The sequence below is a fragment of the Aotus nancymaae genome, unplaced genomic scaffold (genome assembly GCF_030222135.1).
Source record: "Aotus nancymaae isolate 86718 unplaced genomic scaffold, 86718_ANA_hifiasm-v0.15.2.pri h1tg000090l, whole genome shotgun sequence".
NCBI classification, from domain to species: Eukaryota; Metazoa; Chordata; class Mammalia; order Primates; family Aotidae; genus Aotus; species Aotus nancymaae.
In genome coordinates, this window is record NW_026988505.1 from 4,014,091 (window position 1) to 4,037,744 (window position 23,654).

Sequence of the window (23,654 nt, forward strand, 5' to 3'; positions counted from 1 at the left end):
CTCATGCACTTAGGGTAGGTTTTGGACCAGGGACTCATCAAAGATGATTCTATCAAAGCTGTGCACAAAAACAGGAAACTGCTCAAATTCAAGGGTCCAGGTGAGGTTGAGGAATGAGCTTATGTGAAGTAAGGAGTCAGGGACCCAAAAGTTTGAGTCTGTGGGCTGTCCTAAGGCAGGAAAGGAATCCTCAGCCATAATAGAGATGAAATGTCCCCATCTCCATAGGATGAGTTCTCAAAGCACAGTATAGATCAACAGAAGTTGATCTACAGTTTTATGAAAAGACACATCTTATGCCCATGTATAGAAATAAAATATGCAAGCATTACTCATTTGTAAACAGATCATTTTGTGTGTGGAACAAATGCCTAAGAAGAAGGCAGATACCAGTTCTGAAGCTCAGCTGATGGCTATTTTGTCAGCCCAGGCAGGAGATGTATGTAGTAAGGGCATAGAGGAAGATGGATTAAAGCTGTACCAGTCATATTTTGCATGGCAAGGTTGGTCTGCACATTGTCTTTAAGGATTTGATGAGGTCTAAGTCTTTGAGGCTCTGTTCTTTTTTTTTTATTATTGCACTCCTTATATGTTCTCAGTTACACAATGTTCCATAGTAAGGATATTCTACTATGTAACATTATCTGTGTTGAAGGACATATAAGTTGCCTCTGGTATCTTACTATTACAAGTAATACAGAAATGAATATCCTTTTACACATATCTCTGTTCTAATCGGGGAACATTCTGGTTTGCACCAAGTCAGAGAATAACTAGTATGTTTGGCAAATGGGTTAGAGTTTATCTAACAATACCATCAGCATCCATCTGTGTTGTCATATTCAAGGCTTCCTCCTTCTCCAAGACCCTGGACTGCCTTCCAATCAGTCATCAGGCCCTAAATGACATGCTTTCTAAGTATTTTTCCAAATTATTTCACTTACATCATATTATCTTGGGCTGATAACATGGGCTGATAAACCCATGTTGACTGAATGAGTGAGTGGCTTAGTTTGGAAAATAAGTGGTGATATTTGAATGAATAGAAATAGGAGAGGTGCCAGGCCCTGTTGCTCACACCTGTAATCCCAGCATTTTGGGAGGCTGAGGCAGGAGGATCGTGAGGTCAGGAGTTCGAGACCAGGCTGGCCAATGTAGTGAAACCCTGTCTCTACTAAAAACACAAAAATTAGCTAGGTGTGGTGGTGTGTGTCTGTAGCCCCAGCTACTTGGGAGGCTGAGGCAGGAGAATCGCTTGAACCCGGGAGGCAGAGGTTGCAGTGAGCCAAGTTAATGCTGCTGCTCTCCAGCGTGGGAGACAGAGCGAGACTCCTTCTCAAAAAAAAAAAAAAAAAAAAAAGGAAAGGCAAAGTGAATAAGAGGAGAAGGAAAAAACATGCCAGCCTTTTTAAATAGAGCAGCTTGAAGCAAGAGAAACTAATTGTGAAAACCAAGTAATGATAAGAATGTAGAAATGCAGGCATGGGTCAGATCATGAAGGGTCTTCAGACCAAATCAAGGAGTGTGAAATTTGGTTCTAAGATGATCAGGAATCTATGAGAATTTTAATATGTCTCATCATACATACATTTGTAAAGTGCTTTCTGACTGCTGAATGGAGAATGCACTGAATTAGGAAAAGATCAGGCTCAAAATACGTTAGGAGATGATTGCACTCATTCTGGTTATTGTGTGCAACCTTAGCTGCCTGCACTGGGGTGATTATTGTGAAATAAACATGAAGTAAGTGAAATAATTTGGAAAAATATTTAGAAAGCACATCACTTAGGGCCTGATGACTGACTGGAGGGCAGTCTGGGGTCATGGAGAAGGAGGAAGCTTTGAGTGTGAGGACGTGGATGCATCCGCTGATGGTTTGTTAAGAAACAGTAGAGATCTACCAGATGTTTCAGGCGTAGATAGATTAGGAGTTTGGTTTGACACACATCACCTTTAAAAAGCCTCTTATAAAGAGACAGCCAGAGTCCTTGCCGAGGGTCATTGGTTTAATCAAATCTGTTGGTGGTTGGACACGGAGGCTCATACCTGTAATTCCAGCATTTTGGGAGGCTGAGGTGGGCAGATCACTTGAGGTTAAGAGTTTGAGACCAGTCTGGCCAACATGGTGAAACCCCATCTGTACTAAAAATACAAACCTTAGCAGGACATGGTGGAGTGTACCTGTAACCCCAGCTACTCGGGAAGCTGAGGAAGGAGAATCACTTGAACCCAGGAGTCGGAGGTTGCAATAAGCTAAGATTGTACCACTGCACTCCATCCTGGGTGACGGAGTGACATTCCATCTAAATAAAATAAAATAAAATCTGTTGGGGGATATTAGAATCATTTAAGTAGTGAGCTAAGGATGATAGACAATCTTATCTTTTCAATAATGTTCATCTGTTTTGAATAATTATCAACTTATATTTTGCTTTGTTATTTAAATTATTACTCCCCTTACTCACCAGTACTATCCTCAACATAGCTCATTTGAATAATTTGTCTACACCGTGGTGAGTTTTACACAATGGATATTTCTTTGACATCTACTATTTATACACTTCTAATTTAGAGAATGATTCTAATAGAGTATCGAACATATACACATCAGGAAAAAAGTAACCTAAACTTGCCTGTTATTATTTCATATTATGATACATTCTACCAAAATGTCTCAAACTTCTGAGTGACGAACCATTTTCTTTTCCTCAGCACCTGCCAGGATGATTACTTATTTGATACCCTGGTCCTCGGTACCTGTATTTCCCTTTCCAGTGGGTTAGTTACTGTGATACAGGCTAGAACACTTTAAGTAAAGGAAGCATTATGTCAAAATAACCCTAGATATTCCTTTTCATGCATTTTTAGTTGAAACTATTGACAGATCCGGGGAATGTTACTCAGCATGAGTCACATTGGGAAGACGATGGGCATACATGCATGGTCAAAAGCAACACCTTCTGAAGGATCTCTCAGATCACTACCTACCTAGTCAGACTGCTCTCTCAACCCTCATTATGCTTGGCTGTTCAACTTTTCGTTCCTCTCTGTTCATGTCTTGTAAAAAAGATAAATTTAAAAAGCAGATTACATTGATAAAGCAATGCAAAAAACAACTCATGGTACAACAGGAGTTTTGTATAATGGAAAGCACAAGAGAAAGGTGTCACATTGACTTGAGCAGGTCAGAGTCAACAATGGGTAACTTTTTATTGTACCTAGAAAAATAGAATGGCTGAATGCATAATAAAATGAATGCTCAGGTTAAATATGTGACAATCAGACAAATTACAGGAATTTGTAAGCCTAATAAGTATCCTCATATGTTTTATATTTAGAAAAGTGGAAGTATTTTTAGTGTTAAAATTCTGTCTGCATTGTTTCTTACAGGCACCACAGTACCAGCACTGCTGAACAGTACTTCCAACCAACTCTACCTGCATTTCCAATCTGACATTAGCGTGGCAGCTGCTGGTTTCCACCTGGAATACAAAAGTAAGGTCAACTCTTTCTGCATCCAGCTTCCACTGTTGTACTGAGTCATTTTTTTTAAAGGAAAGAATAATAAATAATGCCCTTACTAAACAGTGAAATATTATTTTTCTAAAACTGTATAAGACTTGCATGAAATTGACCTTTATGAAACCTACTTCTTTAAATATGTAAGCCGGGCGCAGTGGCTCACACCTGTAATCCCAGCACTTTGGGAGGCAGAGATGGGCACATCACCAGAGATCAGGTGTTCGAGACCAGCCTGTCCAACATGGTAAAACCCCATCTCTACTAAATTAAAAACAAAAAAATTAGCTGGGCATGGTGGTGGGTGCCCGTAATACCAGCTACCTGGGAGGCTGAAGCAGGAGAATCACTTGAATCTTGGAGGCAGAGTTGCAGTGAGCTGAGATTATGCCACTGCACTCCAGGCTGGGTGACAGAGTGAGACTCCATCTCAAAAAACAAACAAATAAACAAACAAATATATGAAAGACACATTAATAGGAAAACGTGTAAGTTAGAATCTAGAGTAAATAGATACAAGAACTGCTTTAATTTCACATTGTTTGAATTAAAAAGTATAAAAATGAACCACTTGTAATATTACTAGTTTTTTATGAGGGATTAAAACATACTCATATTAGCATCCCCAAAACGTGGACTGTCTTACCTTCTGACTAGATTATGGTCATAAGCCTCTTCCATCTCTAGTCTCAAAGACAGTTAAAATAAGAATGAGCAGAGAGCTGTTGTTCCGGTGCCTGCATTTGTATATTACTCATTTTAATTGGAAGAAGGCATCACACAGTAGACTCTAACCTTTTAAAGATGGATGTGAGACTGAGTTTATAGTCTGATAAATGAAATGACAAAGGTCATATACACAAATCTTTTTTGGCGTTTGATTATGCAGGTAAACCTTGTAAATGTGAAGTAAGAATTTCCAATGAGAGTAAGGTTTATTTTAGGACCTGTTTTCAAGCACTAAAAATGTTTAATGTTGATATTCATCTCCTTTAATAAGCAGTTGCAAATAAGCAAATACATGGATAAGCCTTAATAAGTGATCTTTTGAATTGAGATTAAACAGTTTGCTAGGATGTAAATGCATGCATGTTTTTCAAAGGCCAGATTTCCAGCCGATGATAAATACTCTAAGCCAGACACAAACCACAGTGCTGTTTCACATTCTGGTTAAATTTTCCTGCTTATTATGGGCATTTGTATGCAAGTTCATTTCAGTTTATATGAATAGGACTACTTCAGTGACAGTGTAAAATGATAATATGGATGTTAATTACATAGGATGTGTCTGGAAAAATCTGCTACTTTGATATACTTTGTGAATCTCTGTAGATAGACAAACATAAGCTTATTTATGATAGTATTTAAAAGTTGGCTAATATTTTTCAGGAGTGTTAGTATTGATGAGTGCTCTTATCACTCTCAAAGTTATCCTGTAGTTTCTGGCTTTTCATTCATTTTTCTTGGAAAGTGGTGCTAGTGAAATAATGAGTCTATGATTATGATTACAACAGTGGGACATACACTCACCTAGGCTTCAGCCCCATCAATATAATTGTCTACTTTGTTCCTAGATAATATAATTTCTCTTTATTTCTAGACAATATAATTCATTTAAGAAGACAGACTAACTTGTTACTCATATCTATGAACTTTGAGAATCCAAGCTTTTGTTTAATTACTTAATGTATTTTTTTAGTTGGGCTAAACATAATGCTACATTTTTATTTGTTGTTTCCTTTTTCAAGTGGTTGTTTCTGATACGCCATTCTGATAGTGTATGCCATTTGAATATTAAGAGGAAGTCATTTTTGTTTTTATTCGTCATGCCAGAGTTTGAAATATAGATTATAGAAAGTATTTGTAGAATTGACCTTACTACAATTAGCGCCAAATTGTATAAGAACTGTTGTGGGCCGGGCGCGGTGGCTCACGCCTGTAATCCCAGCACTTTGGGAGGCCGAGGCGGGTGGATCACGAGGTCAAGAGATCGAGACCATCCTGGTCAACAAGGTGAAACCCCGTCTCTACTAAAAACACAAAAAATTAGCTGGGCATGGTGGTGCGTGCCTGTAATCCCAGCTACTCAGGAGGCTGAGGCAGGAGAATTGCCTGAACCCAGGAGGCGGAGGTTGTGGTGAGCCGAGATCGCGCCATTGCACTCCAGCCTGGGTAACAAGAGCGAACTCCGTCTCAAAAAAAAAAAAAAAAAAAAAAAAAAAAAAAAAAAAAACTGTTGATGTAAATCGCCGAAAGATTTCCTGATATTTTAAATTCGTTGACACATTTTTGGATTTACTTTAAGATACAGACTGTCAATCTACAAATCTCTAAATTCAGATTTTTCAGCAAAGTTTATATTCATGAAATAAAAATGGAAAAAACTGTAGGCACTTACTCTCTGCCAGGTCTTGCTCTAAACTTGTTACCAGTTGTCCTTAAAACAGCTCTATATTTTTGAAGTATGCTCAGTTTTTCCAGATCAGGAAACATAGCACTGAGCATTTTTAGCCTTTTTGGGTTCTAGCCACACTGTTAATAACAGATGGCTTGCAGAGGCAGGCATGAAAAAAGCATTTTATTATGAATACCATTTACTGAGCACCTTGCAAAGTATCCAGACCACCCTATGAGGAAGGTGATGTACAGACAGGTGTTCTACAAATGATGACACCAAAGGTCAGTGCTGGCTGAACCACGTGTGGAGAAGCAGGGAGCTTGTGAGTCCATACTGGAGATTGAGTTTGCCTGCTTCTAAAACCTGTGCCATTAAGGCTTTTCCTTTCTTTCTTTCTTTCTTTTTTTTAAATTATACTTTAAGCTCTGAGGTACATGTGCAGAACATGCAGGTGTGTTACGTAGGTTACACGTGCTTTCTTGGTTGTTTGCTGCATTCATCATCCCGTCATCTACATTAGGTATTTCACCAAATGCTGTCCCTCCTCTATCCCCCAACCCCCTGCTATCCCTCCCCAACCTCCCCCAACCCCCCCAACAGGCCCCAGTGTGTGATGTTCCCCTCCCTGTATCCTATATCTACCTCCATCTCAGGAGTTTTTCCTTCATTTGCTCATATGGAAATGAAGACTGGGCCCCCTTAACCATTGTAAGTCCAGATGGACACTGGTAGAAATTTCTCAAACAAAAACCAAACACTTATATTTGAAAGATAGGCTGTAAAATAGTAATGATAGCAAAAGCATTCCAAGAAGGTCTGGTTTAATGTGTATGATCTAGACTCTCTGTGATCTTACAGAATCCAAGTAAAAGCTCAAAGGATCAGCGTCTTTCAATTACTAATATATTCTCTAGCCATTTAGTCTTCGTTCACATTATTCAGCTGGACACTTGAGAATTAACACAAGTGTCACTCTTGCTCTGCGTTCTTTTCTAAAGAAAACCAACGAAATCAAAACAAACCAAATACTCAGATATCTTAAATTACAAATTTACATTCTCGAGGGGGGGCACAATTAGAAAGAAAATACCTAGATCTGGTTATGGTTATGATAAGCACCCAGAAGCAAATTGGCGGGGTTCTGAGGTGCACATGACGGCAGTACCTCAGATTAAAAGTATCCCTGGAAAGAAAATAAGCAGTAGTCAGTCATGAAAGCACTTAGAGGAAACATCGTAGTCAAAATTAAGTATTAATACAGAGACCCCAGGTGGAAAAGAACCTAGTACATTGGTGAAGCAAAACAAACAGAGGTGTAGAAGAAGGAAGGGCTGTGAGCAGTCAGAAAAGAAAGAAAAGGAAAGAAACAAGGTTGAAAAGGGGCAAGAGCCAGAATGCACAGTACCTTCTAGCCCAGGGTTTATTCTAAGAGTTATTGGAAGTCATTGACTCTACGTAGTTCTGAGGCAGACAAGGAGCTCAATTTACTGCATAATGCAACTCTCATGGTTTTGTAGATCCATCAGTTTTTGAGTAAGTTTACTTTCATTAAATATGATATCACTTAGGTAAGTCTAGTCTTTGAAAACAGAGGCATGCTGCAGAAAGGGAAAACTGTTGAGTTGCAGTGGGTTTCTGAACCCAAATATAGACACATTATATGCAAAATATTTAATAAGTATTAAACTGGCATTATCTGAACACACATATATCCTCTATTCCCAAATATTGGGTAAATCTAAAGGGTTGATACTCCAGAGAATATATTTCAATAGAGGCCTACATACTGAAGTATCTTGTCTCATTGACAAGTTGTGCTCACTTGAAAATTATGATTATTCTATTTTTTAAATCATTCCTTTGGTGTTAGGATTTTCTTACTCTATTTAGAATTCATGATGTTATTCTACCAAATTTATCTCTTGGATGTTAAAACTTGAAAGACTTCTCTATTCTACAGCAGGTCTTGCAAATTTTTCATGGTAAGTAACTAGGGAATAAAGATGCTAGAAATGGAATAAGTAATGACTAGTGGCTCTGTGACTTAGCCAACCACCAACTAATCATTTATGAAAACCTCAACCCTGTCATACTTTTGATCAAGGCTCTAGACACAGGGGAGTGGACTTTAGACATGTAAGTGGGATTGAGATGGGTGGTGAGTAAAGTTTTGAGTGTTAAAAAGTGAAATTGTATTTGAAGTGGAAATCAGGCAGGATTGCTTGGAGTCCCTCCACTCTCCTTCGCCAGGTTGTCTATTCTTTACGTCCTGTTTAATAAGTAAAAATGAAGTAAAAACTTTCTTTACCAGAGAGCTTTTATCATAGTTCACCAGGAAGTCATGCAGTACTTCATAAGAGATCTGTAATTGGCATTCAAGCCTTTTAAACACTACCTTGTTAGGACACTTGTTTATTTCTCATTTTAAAATATCTATTCCCCCAAATCCTGTCATTCTTATGAACTGTAGCCATAAATTTCAATTGATCTTTCTGTCCCTGACTCTTTTCAACACAATGCCAAGCTCAGATTTATTCCAAAATGTCACTTTGATCAGATCATTAATTATATCCCACTAAAAATCCTTCAGTAGGTCAACAGTATGTACCCTCTTTATTATGGCATTTCTGAATAATGTGGCAACCAGTTCATCACCCAAGTGTGTTGGCTCACTTGTTTTCAGGTGATTTAATTATTAGGTAGTAATGGCCAATCAGTGGGAAAACGCTTTAAAGAAATCAGAGATAGGTTCTGTGATCATATCTTGTTTTCAATATTCCATTTTAAAGAAAAACTTACATAATTTACTGTTTTAATGTGTGAACAATTTTTGATCATCACATTTATGAATTTGTATTTCCTATGGTTTTATATAATAAATATTTTATTTTTTCCTATTTGTATTTCCTATAGTTATGCATGATCCATGAATTCATTGAAAATTAAATTCACCAGGGCCCTTCAAGATCTTGGAGATAGTTACCAATCTTTAGGAGGTCATGCTAAAGAATGAGAGAGCCATAAACAAAATAATTAAAATACAATATAGTCTATGCTATGGTAGGGTAAGGCACAAGTTAGAGGTGCCAAACTTGTTTTATATTTCTAGCTCTAGACTCAGTGGACTCCCCTGTCCTTTTTATTGTCCTTTTTATTGTGATAAAAATAGATATAACATTATGATGTTTTTAAGTGTACAGCTCAGTAGTGTTAAGTATATACACATTGTTTTGTAATCAGTCTCCACAATGTTTACATCTTGCAAACACTCATGAAACACTAATTATGTCTATCTGCTTCCTCATAGCCTCAGGCAATCACATTTCCACTTTTTTTTTTCTATGATTTCAACTACTAGAGATTGTTCATATGGGTGGAATCATACATTATTTGTCATTTTTGTGACTGGCTTATTTCACTTAGCAGACAACTAATATAGACTTTTCACTCCGTTGTTTCTTTTTAAGGTTTGATATAGTCACGTTTGTTTATTTTTGCTTTAGTTGCCTTTGCTTGTGGTCTCATATCAAAAAATCATTGCCAAATCCGAAGTCCTGAAGCTTTTCCCCTTTGCTTTCTTCTAGTATGTAAACAGGGGTGTACTGTTTGGGGTGGAGTCTGTAATTTACTGAGACTTATGATTCCTATCCATGTGTAATAAATAGGCTATGTCACTTCCTGATTTGTGATCTTGAATACATTACTTACCATCTATCCATGAATGAGGATATTGGTTCAGGTTTTTTGTGGGTGGTATGCAGACCCAAATGGTCCTGTGACCAGATAAATTTTGGAGACCGTGTATTAAATATATTTGATGAGAATTCATCATTGCAGAGTTTCTCTGCGGCAGTAAAATGCTAATACCATTTGTGAGCCCCTGAGAGAGAGATACATTTTACTTCCCCCAAAGGTATTTTTTCACTTCCCTTGACACTAGACACACACTTCTTTATGCTTTGAAGAGACTGTAGGACGTAGTAAATGGAAATAACAGAAATAGCATTTATGATACATGTCAAACCTGCCAACAGTTTACAGATGAGGCAAAATCTTTTTGCCTCTGTGTACGGTCTAAGCTTCCCAGATGATAAATAAAACAGTAGTTTCTTTTCTTTCTTAGGGAACTATGTGATGAGTGGCATTTTCCCTATAGATTTTTTTGTTGTTGTTTGTAATGAAGACTCACTGACTCCTTACATACTGTGGCATAAAAGTCTGGGTGCAGAGGTATACATTTATGGTTGTCTATAATCATGGCTTTTGACCTTTACTTTATCCATTGTCAACCTCACATGATGTCTCCCTGAGTGACTTGATTTCTTTCTTCACAATGTTCTAGCACGTTATCTGAACTGAAATGAAATTTTTTGAATTAAGAGTTTGGAGAAATAATTAGCAGCACAACTGTGTTAGGGTGTACCATGCCTCCATTCATCTAGGAAAAGAGGAATTTTTGTCTGCGTGTTGTGTGGCAAAGAATAATTATTTAGGTAATTACAATAAACACTGCAGCGAACTAATTGTTTTCAAAATCAGAGAATGATCGCTTACGTTCCACATAGTGTTTGTGGTCTACCTGGGTACTGAGTACTCAGGTGTCTCTGTATGTGCCTGTATTTTGATTTCTTGACCCTGTTTCACGCTACTCCTCTATTAACCTCTTCACTTGAGTCTGCTTTTCTTATTCTCTGCTTATCATCTTTTTTTGTTTACAGCTATCCAGTCTGAACATATATATATATTTTTTTCTCATTGTGATGTTTGAAAACCATACAATCTGCCAGTCATTTGAAATTGAGAAAAATTGCCCAAGGCTATTTCAGTTCATAATATTCACAAAGGTCCCATTTATACTGTTCTAAGTATTTGATTAAAATTACATGTTTATCATGTGTTCTAAAATCATTTTCATTTGGAAGATTTAAGCAAACTCTTCTTAGAATTTTGCCTAATGGATTTAGAAAAATGGCTACAATAAGTTTCAGGGACCTGATGAGGCCGATTGTTATATTCTGACTCATAATGCTCACATTTTATAATCAGTTGTAGGTGAAGCCATTAAACTATATTTTTGGTCAAATTAGGACATTCACCTTCTTAATGGATTTGTTTTATATTCTTTGCTTTCATAGGCTAGATTCATGAGGTTTAAAAACTTTTGCTACATTCTAAATCCAATTGCAATTTTACATACAAGCATATTTTTAGATGTCCAAATTTTAAGATTGAAAATGAACACAAAATGTATTGTGGGTATTATATAAAACACTATAGTATATAGGACCCACCTCCTTTCCTACCTCCTGTGTTTTATTCTTTCTTGTTTAAGTGCTTTTAAATGTTTACATTGCACAAGAATTACCTTTATGTTGTCTTCAAATTTAGTCAGGGAACCTGGGGATTCAGAGTCATGTATTAGGTTGGCAAAAAAGTAATTGCAGTTTTTGCCATTAAAAGTGATAGCCAACCTCATAGTTTGTGAACCACCTTTTAAAGAAACATTGCTTTATCCCATATGATACATTATTATTTAAGGTACAAAGAATATGTATGCTATGATTTGAAAGAACTAGAAATTATTTCTCTCAAAAATTTTGCTAAACAATATGACAGTTTACTTTTCCCCAGATATCTCTGCTTCTGGAAAATCTAGAATTTTCCTATCATAGTTATGTTTTATGACTTTTTAGTCTGCCTTTAGAATAACTCCTTTTATTTGTATATGTCTTCGTAGTTACGTATCTTTTGTGTCTAAATACTTTATCCGTTGTCAACTTGACGTAATGTCTCCGTGAGTGACTTTTAAATGTCTTTTTCTTTTCTTTCATTCTCCCCTCCCCTCCTCTTTTTTTTTTTTTTTTTTGAGATGGAGTCTTGCTCTGTCACACAGGCTGGAGTGTAGTGGTGCGATCTCGGCTTACTGCAACCTCCGCCTCCTGGTTTCAAGCAGTTCCCTGCCCCAGCCTCCCAAGTAGCTGGGATTACAGGTGCCCGCTACCATGCCTGGCTAATTTTTATAATTTTAGTAGTGATGGGGTTTCACCATCTTGGCCAGGCTGGTCTTTAACTCCTGACCTTGTGATCCACCCACCATGGCCTCCCAAAGTGCTGGAATAACAGGTACAAACCACCACACCCAGCCTAAATGTCTATTTCTATAGGTTTGCCCATCACTTATATGATACTGCTATCCCTGGTTTAACAATATGAGATAGCAGTGTCCATCAATGAAAACATCTTTCTTCTAAAACACTGCAGGAAAGGGAGACTTGTTGAGGAGCATTGTCTTTTTATTTATTTATATTTTATTTTGTTTTATTTTATTTTATTTTGTTTTTTTGAGACAGAGTCTCACTCTGTCACCCAGATTGGAGTGCGGTGGCATGATCTCGGCTCACTGCAACCTCTACCTCCCAGGTTCAAGTGATTCTCCTGCCTCAGTCTCCTGAGTATTTGGGACTACAGGCGCTTGCTACCATGGCCAGCTAATTTTTGCATTTTTAGTCAGGACTGGATTTGACAATACTGGCCAGGCTGGTTTTGAACTCCTGACCTCAGGTGATCTGCTCACCTCGGCCTCCCAATTTTGTGCTAGGATTGCAAGCATAATTCACTGTGCCTGGCATAACAAAGATTGTATGATAAGAAGTATCATACGTAATTCTTTTTAAAATTTTTTTTAAATAATTTTTTAAAATTCTTTTATTAAAAAAGTACATCATTCTTCTTAAAAATCTAAAAAGAGAATTATGTATACATGTATGGGCTCAAACTTACCTCCTTTATAGTTCGTATTTATTACCAAACACCACCCTGCCTACTTCTTATATCATCTTTGTTTCATATTTTGACTAATACAGTAATTAAATATAAATAGTCTAATCTTTTTCTGGACCAAAAATCCATCAGTAGATGGCCTTCTGTCCCCTGAAGGTCAGAAGGTTCACTGCTTGTCTTCTGTGTTACTGACTTTCTGCATTCCTTCACCTCCTTTCTGGTTTTTCTGTTTCAGATCCATTACGCAGATGGTTGAGCTCTCGCTCAAAAGGTTTCACCCCCTTCCTAAAAAGCTCAGGGCTCTCCTGTGCTCCACTCTCGCCCTATTTTACCACACCTATCTCTGTCCTGTATGTCAAGCTTGAATTTCTGCCCCTGCATCTGTTCTCATGGCGACTTGAATTACTCCTAGTGTTAAAGGCAAATTAGTGCATCTTTATAAGAGAAATGCAATGTGTAGAAAATACTTGGGCTCTGATCATATCAATCGCTTATCCACTTTGTCACTCCACTTCTGGATGGATATAATAGCAGATTTAAATAATATTGCTAAAACATGTACTTACACATGCCAGGTATTTATATCTTTGCATTCTCAGCTTCTGACATATACTGATGTGTAGTGACACTGGAGAAGGAAGAAGAAGAGATGGTTCTTTTTACATTTCAAATATTGTGCTCTGCATAGAACTGCTTCCTGAGTCTGGCCATATTACACACCAGTTGAAATGGTATTTTTCTGTGTTTTATTTTATTCGTTTATTTATAATTCATTTTAAATTAATTGTAATTCCAGAAAGGTCAGCTATAAATGCAAGGCTTTCCCCACTACCCAAAGGATCAATTGGATAGAATTCAAGAAAGGAGAAAATGACAATAAATCAATACATAATAACTTCATATAAATCAACATATCATAAATAAAAACATATATCTATGAGTAAAATGTGCAGATTTAGTAATTGGACTTTAATATGAATTGTAATGTTTCAGTTTTCATTCAAGGTATTTTTTCTTTATATTTGGAAGCTGTTTTTGTAATTGATATTCTTCCTTCTGTGTCACACCTGGTGTGTCCTTGAAGTATCTCAGAATGATGGTGACTTAGTATCACCACCCTAAAGCAGATTTTTAGTATTCCCGACTGTAGTTAGAAATGTACCTAGTATTTTAAGCATACATTTTTTCAGGGTGAAATAAAAAATTCAGAGATATATGGTAGATGACCTTGCTAATATGTGCTAGGAAAGAAAGGATGAGATTTAAATGTAGTAATCTATATTCTAAAGTTAAAAGAGATTTTTGACTTACATTAGTAAAACAAGTTAAAGGCCTAAGTGATTGTATTTTTTTTTTCATATTAGCAGTTTTATCTTTTATGTAAAGCCCAAGTGGCTTGAAAATCTGTGGTAGGAATAAAATATATTGCTGCTTAATGCTTATGGTATTTTATACTTCTAAAAATACTGCCATTAAGGAAAAATCTATTTTGACTTAGAAAAACATCATGGCACTCGTCATCCCTGCGCATTCTATACAGAATCAATAGGTTCTGTGGCTTGACGTTACTCAGCTAGTTTCTGCACCAGTGGTTTCCATTCTGACCTGAATTCCCTAGCATGAGATTCTCAAATGAACAGCGTCAGTACTGTAAAATGAAGACACTTCTCTCTCTCCATTTCATCCTCTCAGATTTGGGGAAACACTCAGCAATCTGGTGAACGATTTGGGATGGCGTTGCCTCCGACTCAACACTTGGAGCACTGTTGGGGTGCACCTCTTACAGGCTCCAACATCAAGGCAGTAGAGGAAATGTACTGTCAGCTCACCACACAGGAGAGCTCAGGTTCATGTACAGGGCACACCAATCTGTGCAACTCTGACAGTCAGATTGCCTTTACTTTACCTCTCATTTCATATCAGACACAAGGAGCCTGGCTATGAGGGTCTGGTGGGGACTGGAGTTAGTACAATGCGTCTGGTTCAGTGGCAGCCGCACAGGGACGACCCCATGTTTCCCTTGGCCTTTGTGCTGACTCTGTAGCTTCAACCCAGAGCTGCTTCCTGAGCGGGCGCTGCATGAGTCCCACCAGGTCTCATGCTTGTGGCCGCTGATTTTGAAATTCTTAATCATTTTATCTTTGCACTTGTGCTAGCTGGCTGCTTCTTTCTTCTTTTCTTTTCGTTTTCTTTTCTTTTCTTTTCTTTTCTTTTTTTTTTTTTTTGAAAGTAAAGTCTGATGAGACTGGAGCAGGGATGGAACAGGGAAAGCTGACTGGCCTCAGGGCAGAGCCCTGCATGGGGACTAGGCCCATGGGCAGTGCAGGCAGCTGTATCTTCATTGTGCCTGGGGACCACTACTAGCATGTGGCTACCCCTGCGTGAACTTGTTTTCTAGTTGTTTTTTTTTTGCTTCTGATTAACTAAAGCCCTTCTCCTCTCCTCTACCCCAGCTTCTCTTCTGAGTCCCAGTCAATTAAGTAATCTGATAAGTTCATTCATGTTCGTGTTAAGTACAAGAACTAAAGTAGGAATCCAAATTCATGTAAGGAATGTGAAGCTGGCCTACCTAGAGAAGCCCTTCTCCACGATTTCATCATGACATGTTAAAATAATGGAATAAATTATTTGTATTCAGTAAGTTCTTAGCACCATTTCAAATGCATTTTTTAAATTAAATGAATTAATATATTCATCAACATCCAGTGCTGTACACTTTACATCCTCAGAGCTTGTCCATATCATAATGTAAAGATTGTACCTTTTGATAAACCAAAATACATTTTTGATTCTATAAAATACTATAGCTGCATATCTTGTTTATTCTTATGGTAAGGATTTATACAGAAAGGTTTCAGTGTTAAATGATACTTCATTTATCTGATACTTTAGGCTGAGTTCCGATATTATATGATGCCTTTAAAAAAATCTGTGAGTGTCTTAACTGAATGCAATTCATCTAGGAAAGTGTGGGATTATAGTGTTAGGGTCTGTAAATACTGTTGCTATTTAACAAAGAGCAGACTGTTTATGAGATCTTTTTTTGTTATCTTTAAAAGAAGAGAGAGAGAGAGAGAGAGAGACTGAACATAAAATATTTGTTCTCATATTATTTTTTCTAGAATAACAGAATTCCCATATTCATACATAACTTTTTTATAAAGACTGCCAAGTATGCTTGGAAAACAAAGGAGGGCAATATCCTGTAGTTTTACATATAATAAAAACACAATTTTTGAAAGACATTTTAACAATATGTATATATTGAAGTTGGGATCTTTTATACTCAATGTGGAAATAACAAATTTTGTTATTTAAATCAAAGCCTTGATTCACTATGTGATGAACATGAGATAATTTAATATTTAAGAATTAGCTTTGATTTAAAGATGCTTAAAGTCTTCTTGGTAGAATAACAAGAGAAAGAATTGAAGCCTTTGTTTATTTCTATGGAAGAAGAGCAACAGAAAGAAACTTTGGTGGTTCAGATGGTAAGAATATTGTTTATGTCATATAATTTCTAGCATTTGTCTTTGTATTTCTAGCTGTAGGTCTTGCCGCATGCCAAGAGCCAGCCCTCCCCAGCAACAGCATCAAAATTGGAGATCGTTACATGGTGAACGACGTGCTCTCCTTCCAGTGTGAGCCTGGGTACACCTTGCAGGTATCCTCCTTCTTAGTTCTCAGGATTGCCACACACATGGTCATCTTTGTGCTGCTTGCTTACAGCCAGATTCCTCGCTTTGCACCCAGAAAACGAATTTGGTTTTCCCCACTCAGTTCGTGAATCATACTATTTCTATTAAATCATGGATGTTGGTCATCTTTTGGAAACAGCCTTTAAATGATAAAGCAATCTTTCAAAGCTAAGTGTTCGATCTTTCAAAATTATTTAATTTCAAAATGTATGTGTTCCCAATAACTCTGCAGAGAGCATTCCAGGGGCAAAGTATCAACGCTGCATCTTTGAAAGTCCTCTCCTGGCAGCCAGTGATTGCATCTGCTTCTGAGTCATGTGCATGCCCTACTCTGCAAACTGTTCTCAGCATTCTGTTCATCATTAATGCCCACTTGGGCTAGGTAAATAAGGCACCAAAAAGAAAAGGCTATCTAGGCTGAATCTTTAAGACGCAACATTCCTGATCCATGTGCTGTGATAGAAATAATTATGCTATGCCGGGTGCAGTGGCTCACATCTGTAATCCCAGCACTTTGGGACTCCAAAGTAGGAGGGTCACTTGAATCCAGGAGTTTGAGACCAGCCTGGGCAACATAGCAAGACACCATCTCTATTAAAAATGGAAAAATAAGCTGTGCATGGTGGCGCGTTACTGTAGTCCCAGTTACTTGGGAGGCTGAGGTGGGAGGATCACTTGAAACAGGAGGTGGATGGAGGTAGCAGTGAGCCGAGATTGCACCACTGCACTCCAGACTGAGTGACAGAGCAAGACCCTGTCTTTAAAAAAAAAAAAAAAAAAGAATTATCTTTCAAATCTCAAGGGTCTCATTTAGAGCAGCACCGCAGTCTATACTGACATGCTGTTTTTGTGCCTTGTTTGGGGCTTGCTTTATAATTGCTTGAAATCAGGTAAATATCATATTTACTCTTATCCCTCAAATTCCAAAATATTTGCTCTTTAATATTTGCCCTTGCTCATGGGTGTCCGTCTGTTTTCTATTTGATGGTGAGACTTTGCTGTTTCTGTTGGCGTTCTTTTTCAAGTGATGCTGTGATAGCTCTCAGAGAAGAAAACAGAAATAAGTCTTTACTAAAGAAATTGCTTGTTATGGATTATTTAATACGCTGCTTAGGGACACAGGCCGTGGACGCCCTTCTGCACAGTCCAATCATAGCGTTCATTAACTCTGTTTTTCAAATGCAAACTAAGCTGTGTTTCTTTTCTTCATTGCAAACCATGCCAAGCTTTGAGTTTGCAAGCTGCTGTTTATCATTCACACGAGCAAAAAAGGATTCTGGATTTTTTTTTAATTGCTAACAACTGACAATTTTACTAACACATTAATATATTTGGAGCAACAGATGCATAAATTACATATTAGTATGAAAGCATTGTTCCTTGCACAGTTCACACGTGAGTGTCTATAAATATATGCCTAGTGAGATTTAGGGGCCTGCCATGACATCAGATGCTGAAACTAAATCCTGAATATTGGAATGAGGTTGACTTCCATCTTTTCTCAACTTGTTTTTATGGTCTTTTAAAACATAGAAAAGGAAATTCCCATTTGAGTAAACACTAATAAATAAATGCAGAGGGTCCTATCTTGTTTTAGTTCATTAGAAAACTTGTAGCTAGAATCACTCATCTGAAATGTTTATATCAAAATCAATAGCAGACTATTACCTAGATTGGTAATAAATGACCATTTTATTGGTAATCTTTGATGAAAAATTTTTGAGGCTTTTAAACTTTATGTTTACTCCCATTTCAGAAGGAAATTTATAAGGATAATTTAATGCATCAGAGAATGGGTATACACAGAATATAAATGCCAGCAGCACAAAATTGTCTGGAGTACCTTCTTTAAAATTAAATATAGTCTTCTTTGCTGTAACTACTTTTAAAAATATCAAGAAGTATGAGAAAGTTAGTTTTGTGGCAGATGGATTGAGTATGAAATGTCTGAGAGCTTAGGAAATCGGTTTGTTATTGATAACTGCATTCGTGCAAATTACTGTTTGATGCGTTCCAACTGTGGCTGGAATTATTTAACATAGATTAAATATTGTTTTTCAATTGCCTCTATGCCAGTTGTGGGTGGCAAATGGAAATTTATGAGATAAGCAAGCCTGGCTGATAAGGCCACTGAGTCACAACCAGGAAAAAAATAAAAATAGACTGCACCCAGAGGTCTCCCTAATCACCTGTCTTTAATTGTGAAAGAGATGTTAGCACAAAACATCTCTGAATTTAACCCACTGCTGTTTGATTTTATTTTTCAGTGAGAAAGACTAGAACAGATTTTTTTAAGTAGAAAGTTGAAAACTTCATATATTTACAGAATAAAGAAACCCTGAGTGATGAGGGTTACTTTCACTGCAGGCAGGTTGATGTGACAATGTGTGAGGCTGTCTTGTAAGAAAATGAATGTGAAGGCTCCTTTTACGGTGATAAAGGAAGAACCTACCCAGTGGTTTGCTGAACTCTGGTAACCATGTGACTTGTAACCGTAGACAACCACGGAAGCTACGTTTTCATAAGCAGGCTTTGCGTTGTTGACGTTTTCCCTTCTAATCACTACCTAGTGCTTTCGAATTATTTTCAGCCTCTTAGGCCAAAAGCTATACATTTTGATGATGAAAAAAAAATGCATACTTTGTGCAATTCAATACTCTTCTTTAAATACCAAGAAAGTAGCTGGGAATTACTGTCTGGTCAAAGGGACATTGCAAGATTTTGTTTTTAGTAGGAAGAAACAAGTGAAAATGGATACTTTTCTATGTTGGTTCAAAATATGACTCACTAATAAGCATTAGTTAAAACAGATTTCACAAATTTTGAATTTTGAAATATATATGATTAAAACAGGAAAGGAAAAATGACAGATATTCTCAAACATTTAATCCTTAAATGCTCTGTTTTAGTCATGTGGGTTTTCCTTTCTTTTAAACAGGGCCGTTCCCACATCTCTTGTATGCCAGGGACCGTTCGCCGCTGGAACTATCCATCTCCTCTCTGCATTGGTAAGGATGCAGCACCTTTACTCTTGCTAATGCACAGGCTGGGAAGAACAGACCTGCTCTACTCTTGGGCTTCAAATGATGCACTTCTAAATTTCTTAATTTCAGAACATGTGTTATATAATGATAATACCATAATGCAGTAGAGCAGAATGACAAGCTGAGCCTGCACCCTCCCCACTGGATGCAGCAAGTCTATCCTCTCAGTTTGTCTGGGTCACCCACACAGACAAGAAGCAAGACTGCCTGCTCAAGGCCCTACACCAAAGTGACATTCGTGTCAGAAGGCCAGTTTGTTTACTTATGGCAAAGACGGAATGCAGGTGGTCTGAAAGTCTGAGTAGTTTTCTCTGTTGACCTTTAGCCTCAGAAAAAACAAGTTTCCAGCAATACAGAGGTTGCTGATGAAGGGTACCCTTTGCTCCCCATCATTCAGGCCCCCAGCTTCACCCATCACCTATATGTTGTAGCCAGTCTCAAAAACCTTTACCTGTATCTCAGGCACCTGACGATTCAACCTTGCAGGCACTGTCCCAGCAGGATCATCATCAGTTACTTCACACTCCGTACCCCCGACCCACCTCCCACTTCTGATTGGCTTCTCTAAACTTGTTGTTCTCCCGGATCTGCTTCCTTTGAGAATGCTATTAGCAGTATCCTGCCTTTTTTTTTTTTTTTTTGCCTAAACAACCAATCTGGGTGTTACTTTAAATTTCTCCCTCACTCCCTAAATCCAAGTGATTTCTCACTCTTGTCAACCCCTCCACCTGAGTGTATCCTCCCCTGTGAGTCTTAGCCCCAGTGCCATATCTTCATGGCACAGTCCCCTCCTAAATTATCTCCATGGGATCCTAATATGAGGCTCCCATATTCAACCATACTCCAACTTTATCATAGGAAAGAGCCAAAAGGAAAAATCAGCAGTACTATATCTTGTCTTTATTTAAAATTTTCATATTTTGTTAATTATAGATTTTTCTACATTTCTTTTGATTTTTTTCAAATATTGCATTAAAATATTTATTAGAGGGTTTAGGCACCATCTTGAAGTTTGCACTGGAGTGTCCTCTCCTCAATGCTCTCTGGGTTCCCACCTTCAGGTGCAATGAATCGTCCCTACCCTGGGCTACCACCCACCATGTGCCTGACTTTACTTCCTGCAGAGCTGTAATGATATTGCTATTTAATTTGCTCTTCTACAATCTCCAAAGACTTCAGTGACAGAGACATGCACCACTCACCACTGTACCTTCAGCACATGGTACACACTCAAGAATTTCAATTACAGAATAGCTGGGAAATGAATGAGTATCAGAGAGCATGGGTCATTATAATAGTCACACTTCTGGGGGTGCTGTCTTTATAGTTCCCGAGAGTGTTCCAACACTCAAGTATTGCTGGGAGTGCACTCAGAACCCACTTACCTCCAGATGGTTAGTTTCAAGCACCCCATACTGCCAAATGGTGTTTCAGGAGAAAGTGGTCAGCTCCATATGGTAAACATTAGCCATTTTAAAGGGCACAATGTAGCCTGAAAATGGTCCTATGAGCTATTCACATACTGTTTAGAATTCATTTTGGCATAGTGTGGTGTGGGTACCCACAAGTAAAGCAGGTAATTACTGTCTGTTACACATTCTTCTGACAGCCTCCTTTCCCCACATCTCAAATAAATTTAGGTATTCAATGGCTTTTAGTAATACACAATTTAACTGCCTTGCATGTGATGCAGATGGAATTGTGTACAGAGGAAAATAAAACTGCAAGAAACCTATAAAACAAACAAAACTTCAGCCTTTATGATAGTCTCATCCAGGAGATAATTGACTGTTTATGTTATGCTCACTATATCATATTTGCTTACAAAAGTGAAAAATATACCTTAGTGGCCAGTATCTTATCTGTAAAGGCTATTTCTTAGTAAAAATAAATGTCTAGATTAACATGTCAGCTAAAAACATAAAGTTACTCCTATAGATGTTTAAAATCCCAGCCTTAATTTGGAAGGAAAAAATGAAAAAAAAAATGGTAAAAGGAGTGCCTTTGACTCATACAGAACATCAATCTGCCTAATTGTTTTTAAATGAAGAGCCCTCCTTTAAAGGTAGAAATTGAAATTTTTAAAACTTCACAATGAAATCAATTTCAAGCAGGCATCCAATCAAATAATATGCCTTTGCTATCACTTTATATTAAATAATGGGATGTTTTATTCAAATAATTAACTTACATTTGCAAAATATATTAACTTTTTTATTTAACATCTTAAATATTAGCACATGTTGAAGTTAGATCAACTTCTGTAATCCTTTACAGCATATACAATGTTTTCATTGTTGAAAAAACTCACACATGACCTGTGATAAATCCTAAAGACTGATTCTAGAGATCAAACAGCATTTTTTGTTTGGTTTTGGTTTTATTGTTTTTTTTTTTTTTTTTTCATAGCTGTTAGCTTTAGATAACACCAAATTGAAAAAAAAAAAAACCAAACACCAAACTGAGGAATTTTATGAGTAGAAGTCCATAGAGAGATAATATTTTACTTATGAGTTCCTGGAAATCCCATGACCTAATTTTGAAAAATACTAGTACTAATGAAGACAGTGTATATAATATCACTTCTCTAGAGGTTAACATACCAAGCAGTGTTCTGAGAGCTTAACCAGTATGGACTGTTTTGAATATATGTAACAAGCCCGGATTGGTCTCACAATTTTCCAGGTCTCTATAGGTGGGTGAGGTTCAAGTCTCAGCAATGCCCTGGGACCTCCATGTCTTACTGCACTGCTGGGCTCTTCAGCAGGGCATGGTCTGTATCCTTGAGTAAAATCTCAGTCACCTTAAAATGTCACAAAGGAATAAAGATGGATACGCATCTTTTGGGAGCTCTGTTCTTATGCTTATCTATTGACTTGTAGTTTTTTAGATGAGCAACAGCGAAAACAGAAAAAAAGGATTACATGTGGTTTTAAGTAAGCTCTCAAGTAAATTGGTGATTGTTGTGTGTTTGACAGGAGATGAACCCAGAGGTCAGGCCCATGATTGGTTTCCCATCACACGGACAGTTGATCTGTGTGGGACACAGACATCCGTGTTGATGACGCCGTCTACATTCAGGCCCTGGGCCAGCTCCTCCTGCAGGGCTGCCTCAGTCCTCAGCTGAAGATGTACATGGCTGTTTGTGTTTTATGATTTCCGTGTGTGTGTGTGTGTGTGTATGTTAAAATCATGCTAAAATCTAAAGGAACATTTTAGTAATAACCACATTTGCTGGTTCTTTTGTTTTCTCTTTTTTTTGTCATTCATTTGGCCTTTTTCATTCATGTCTTCCCTGTAGTTGTGTTACAGGAAGGGGGTTGAGATTTAGACCTCAAGAGCAGGTTATTCTATCTCACACAAGAAAGAATTGAGGGCAAGTCCATAGAGTAAAGTGAAAGCAAGTTTACTAAGAAAGTAAAGGAATAAAAGAATAGCTACTCTGTAGACAGAGCATCCCCAAGGGCTACTGGCTGCCCATTTTTATGGTTATTTCTTGATGACATGCTAAACAAGGGGGAGATTGTTCATGTCTTCCCTTTTTAGACCTTATAAGGTAACCTCCTGACGTTGCCATGGCATTTGTAAACTGTCATGGCGCTGGTGGGAGTGCCGCAGTGAGGACGACTAGAGGTCACTCTTGTGGCCATCTTAGTTTTGGTGGGTTTTAGCCCGCTTCTTTACTGCAGCTTGTTTTATCCGGAAGCTCTTTATGACCTATATTTTGCACTGACCTTCTGTCTCATCCTGTGACTTAGAATGCCTTAAACATCTGGGAATGCAGCACAGTAGGTTTCAGCCTTATTTCATCCAGCTCCTGTTCAAGATGGAGTTGTTCTGGTTGAATACCTCTGACAGATGGATATACATATCTACTGTCACTGCAGGTCACATGAGCCCTAAGGGAAAGGGTATTACTGCTAAATGTATTTAGGCATGCCACTCAGACTCACTGGTGTGTCTTCAGCACAATCCACAGCTGCATGGACAAAATACAGGCAAGAGCCTGGCCTTGCAAATGCCTGGCCTCTCCCAAGAAGACGTCGCCTTGAGAGATTATACTTTAAATAGCAACACAGTTGATGCTGTGCAAGACTTTTCCTGAATTATGACTCACACCACAAAAATAAACTTTTAAATGTTGGTAACTTACATTTTTCAGCCTATTTGGTGTTTGAAATCCAGAATATGATGCCGTGGCTTGAGCAATCATCA

General features: G+C 37.7%; 1 protein-coding gene across 1 annotated transcript in view; it reads left to right on the forward strand.

The window, feature by feature from the left end:
• The window catches only part of CSMD1 (CUB and Sushi multiple domains 1), a 2,129,340-nt gene that overhangs the window by 1,827,578 nt on the left and 278,108 nt on the right, over positions 1-23,654 (forward strand). Inside the window, exons 37-39 of the mRNA XM_064369795.1 lie at positions 3,391-3,495; positions 16,243-16,361; positions 19,334-19,403. Coding sequence (XP_064225865.1) covers positions 3,391-3,495; positions 16,243-16,361; positions 19,334-19,403 — 294 coding nt within the window. The remainder of the gene's footprint in view (positions 1-3,390; positions 3,496-16,242; positions 16,362-19,333; positions 19,404-23,654) is intronic.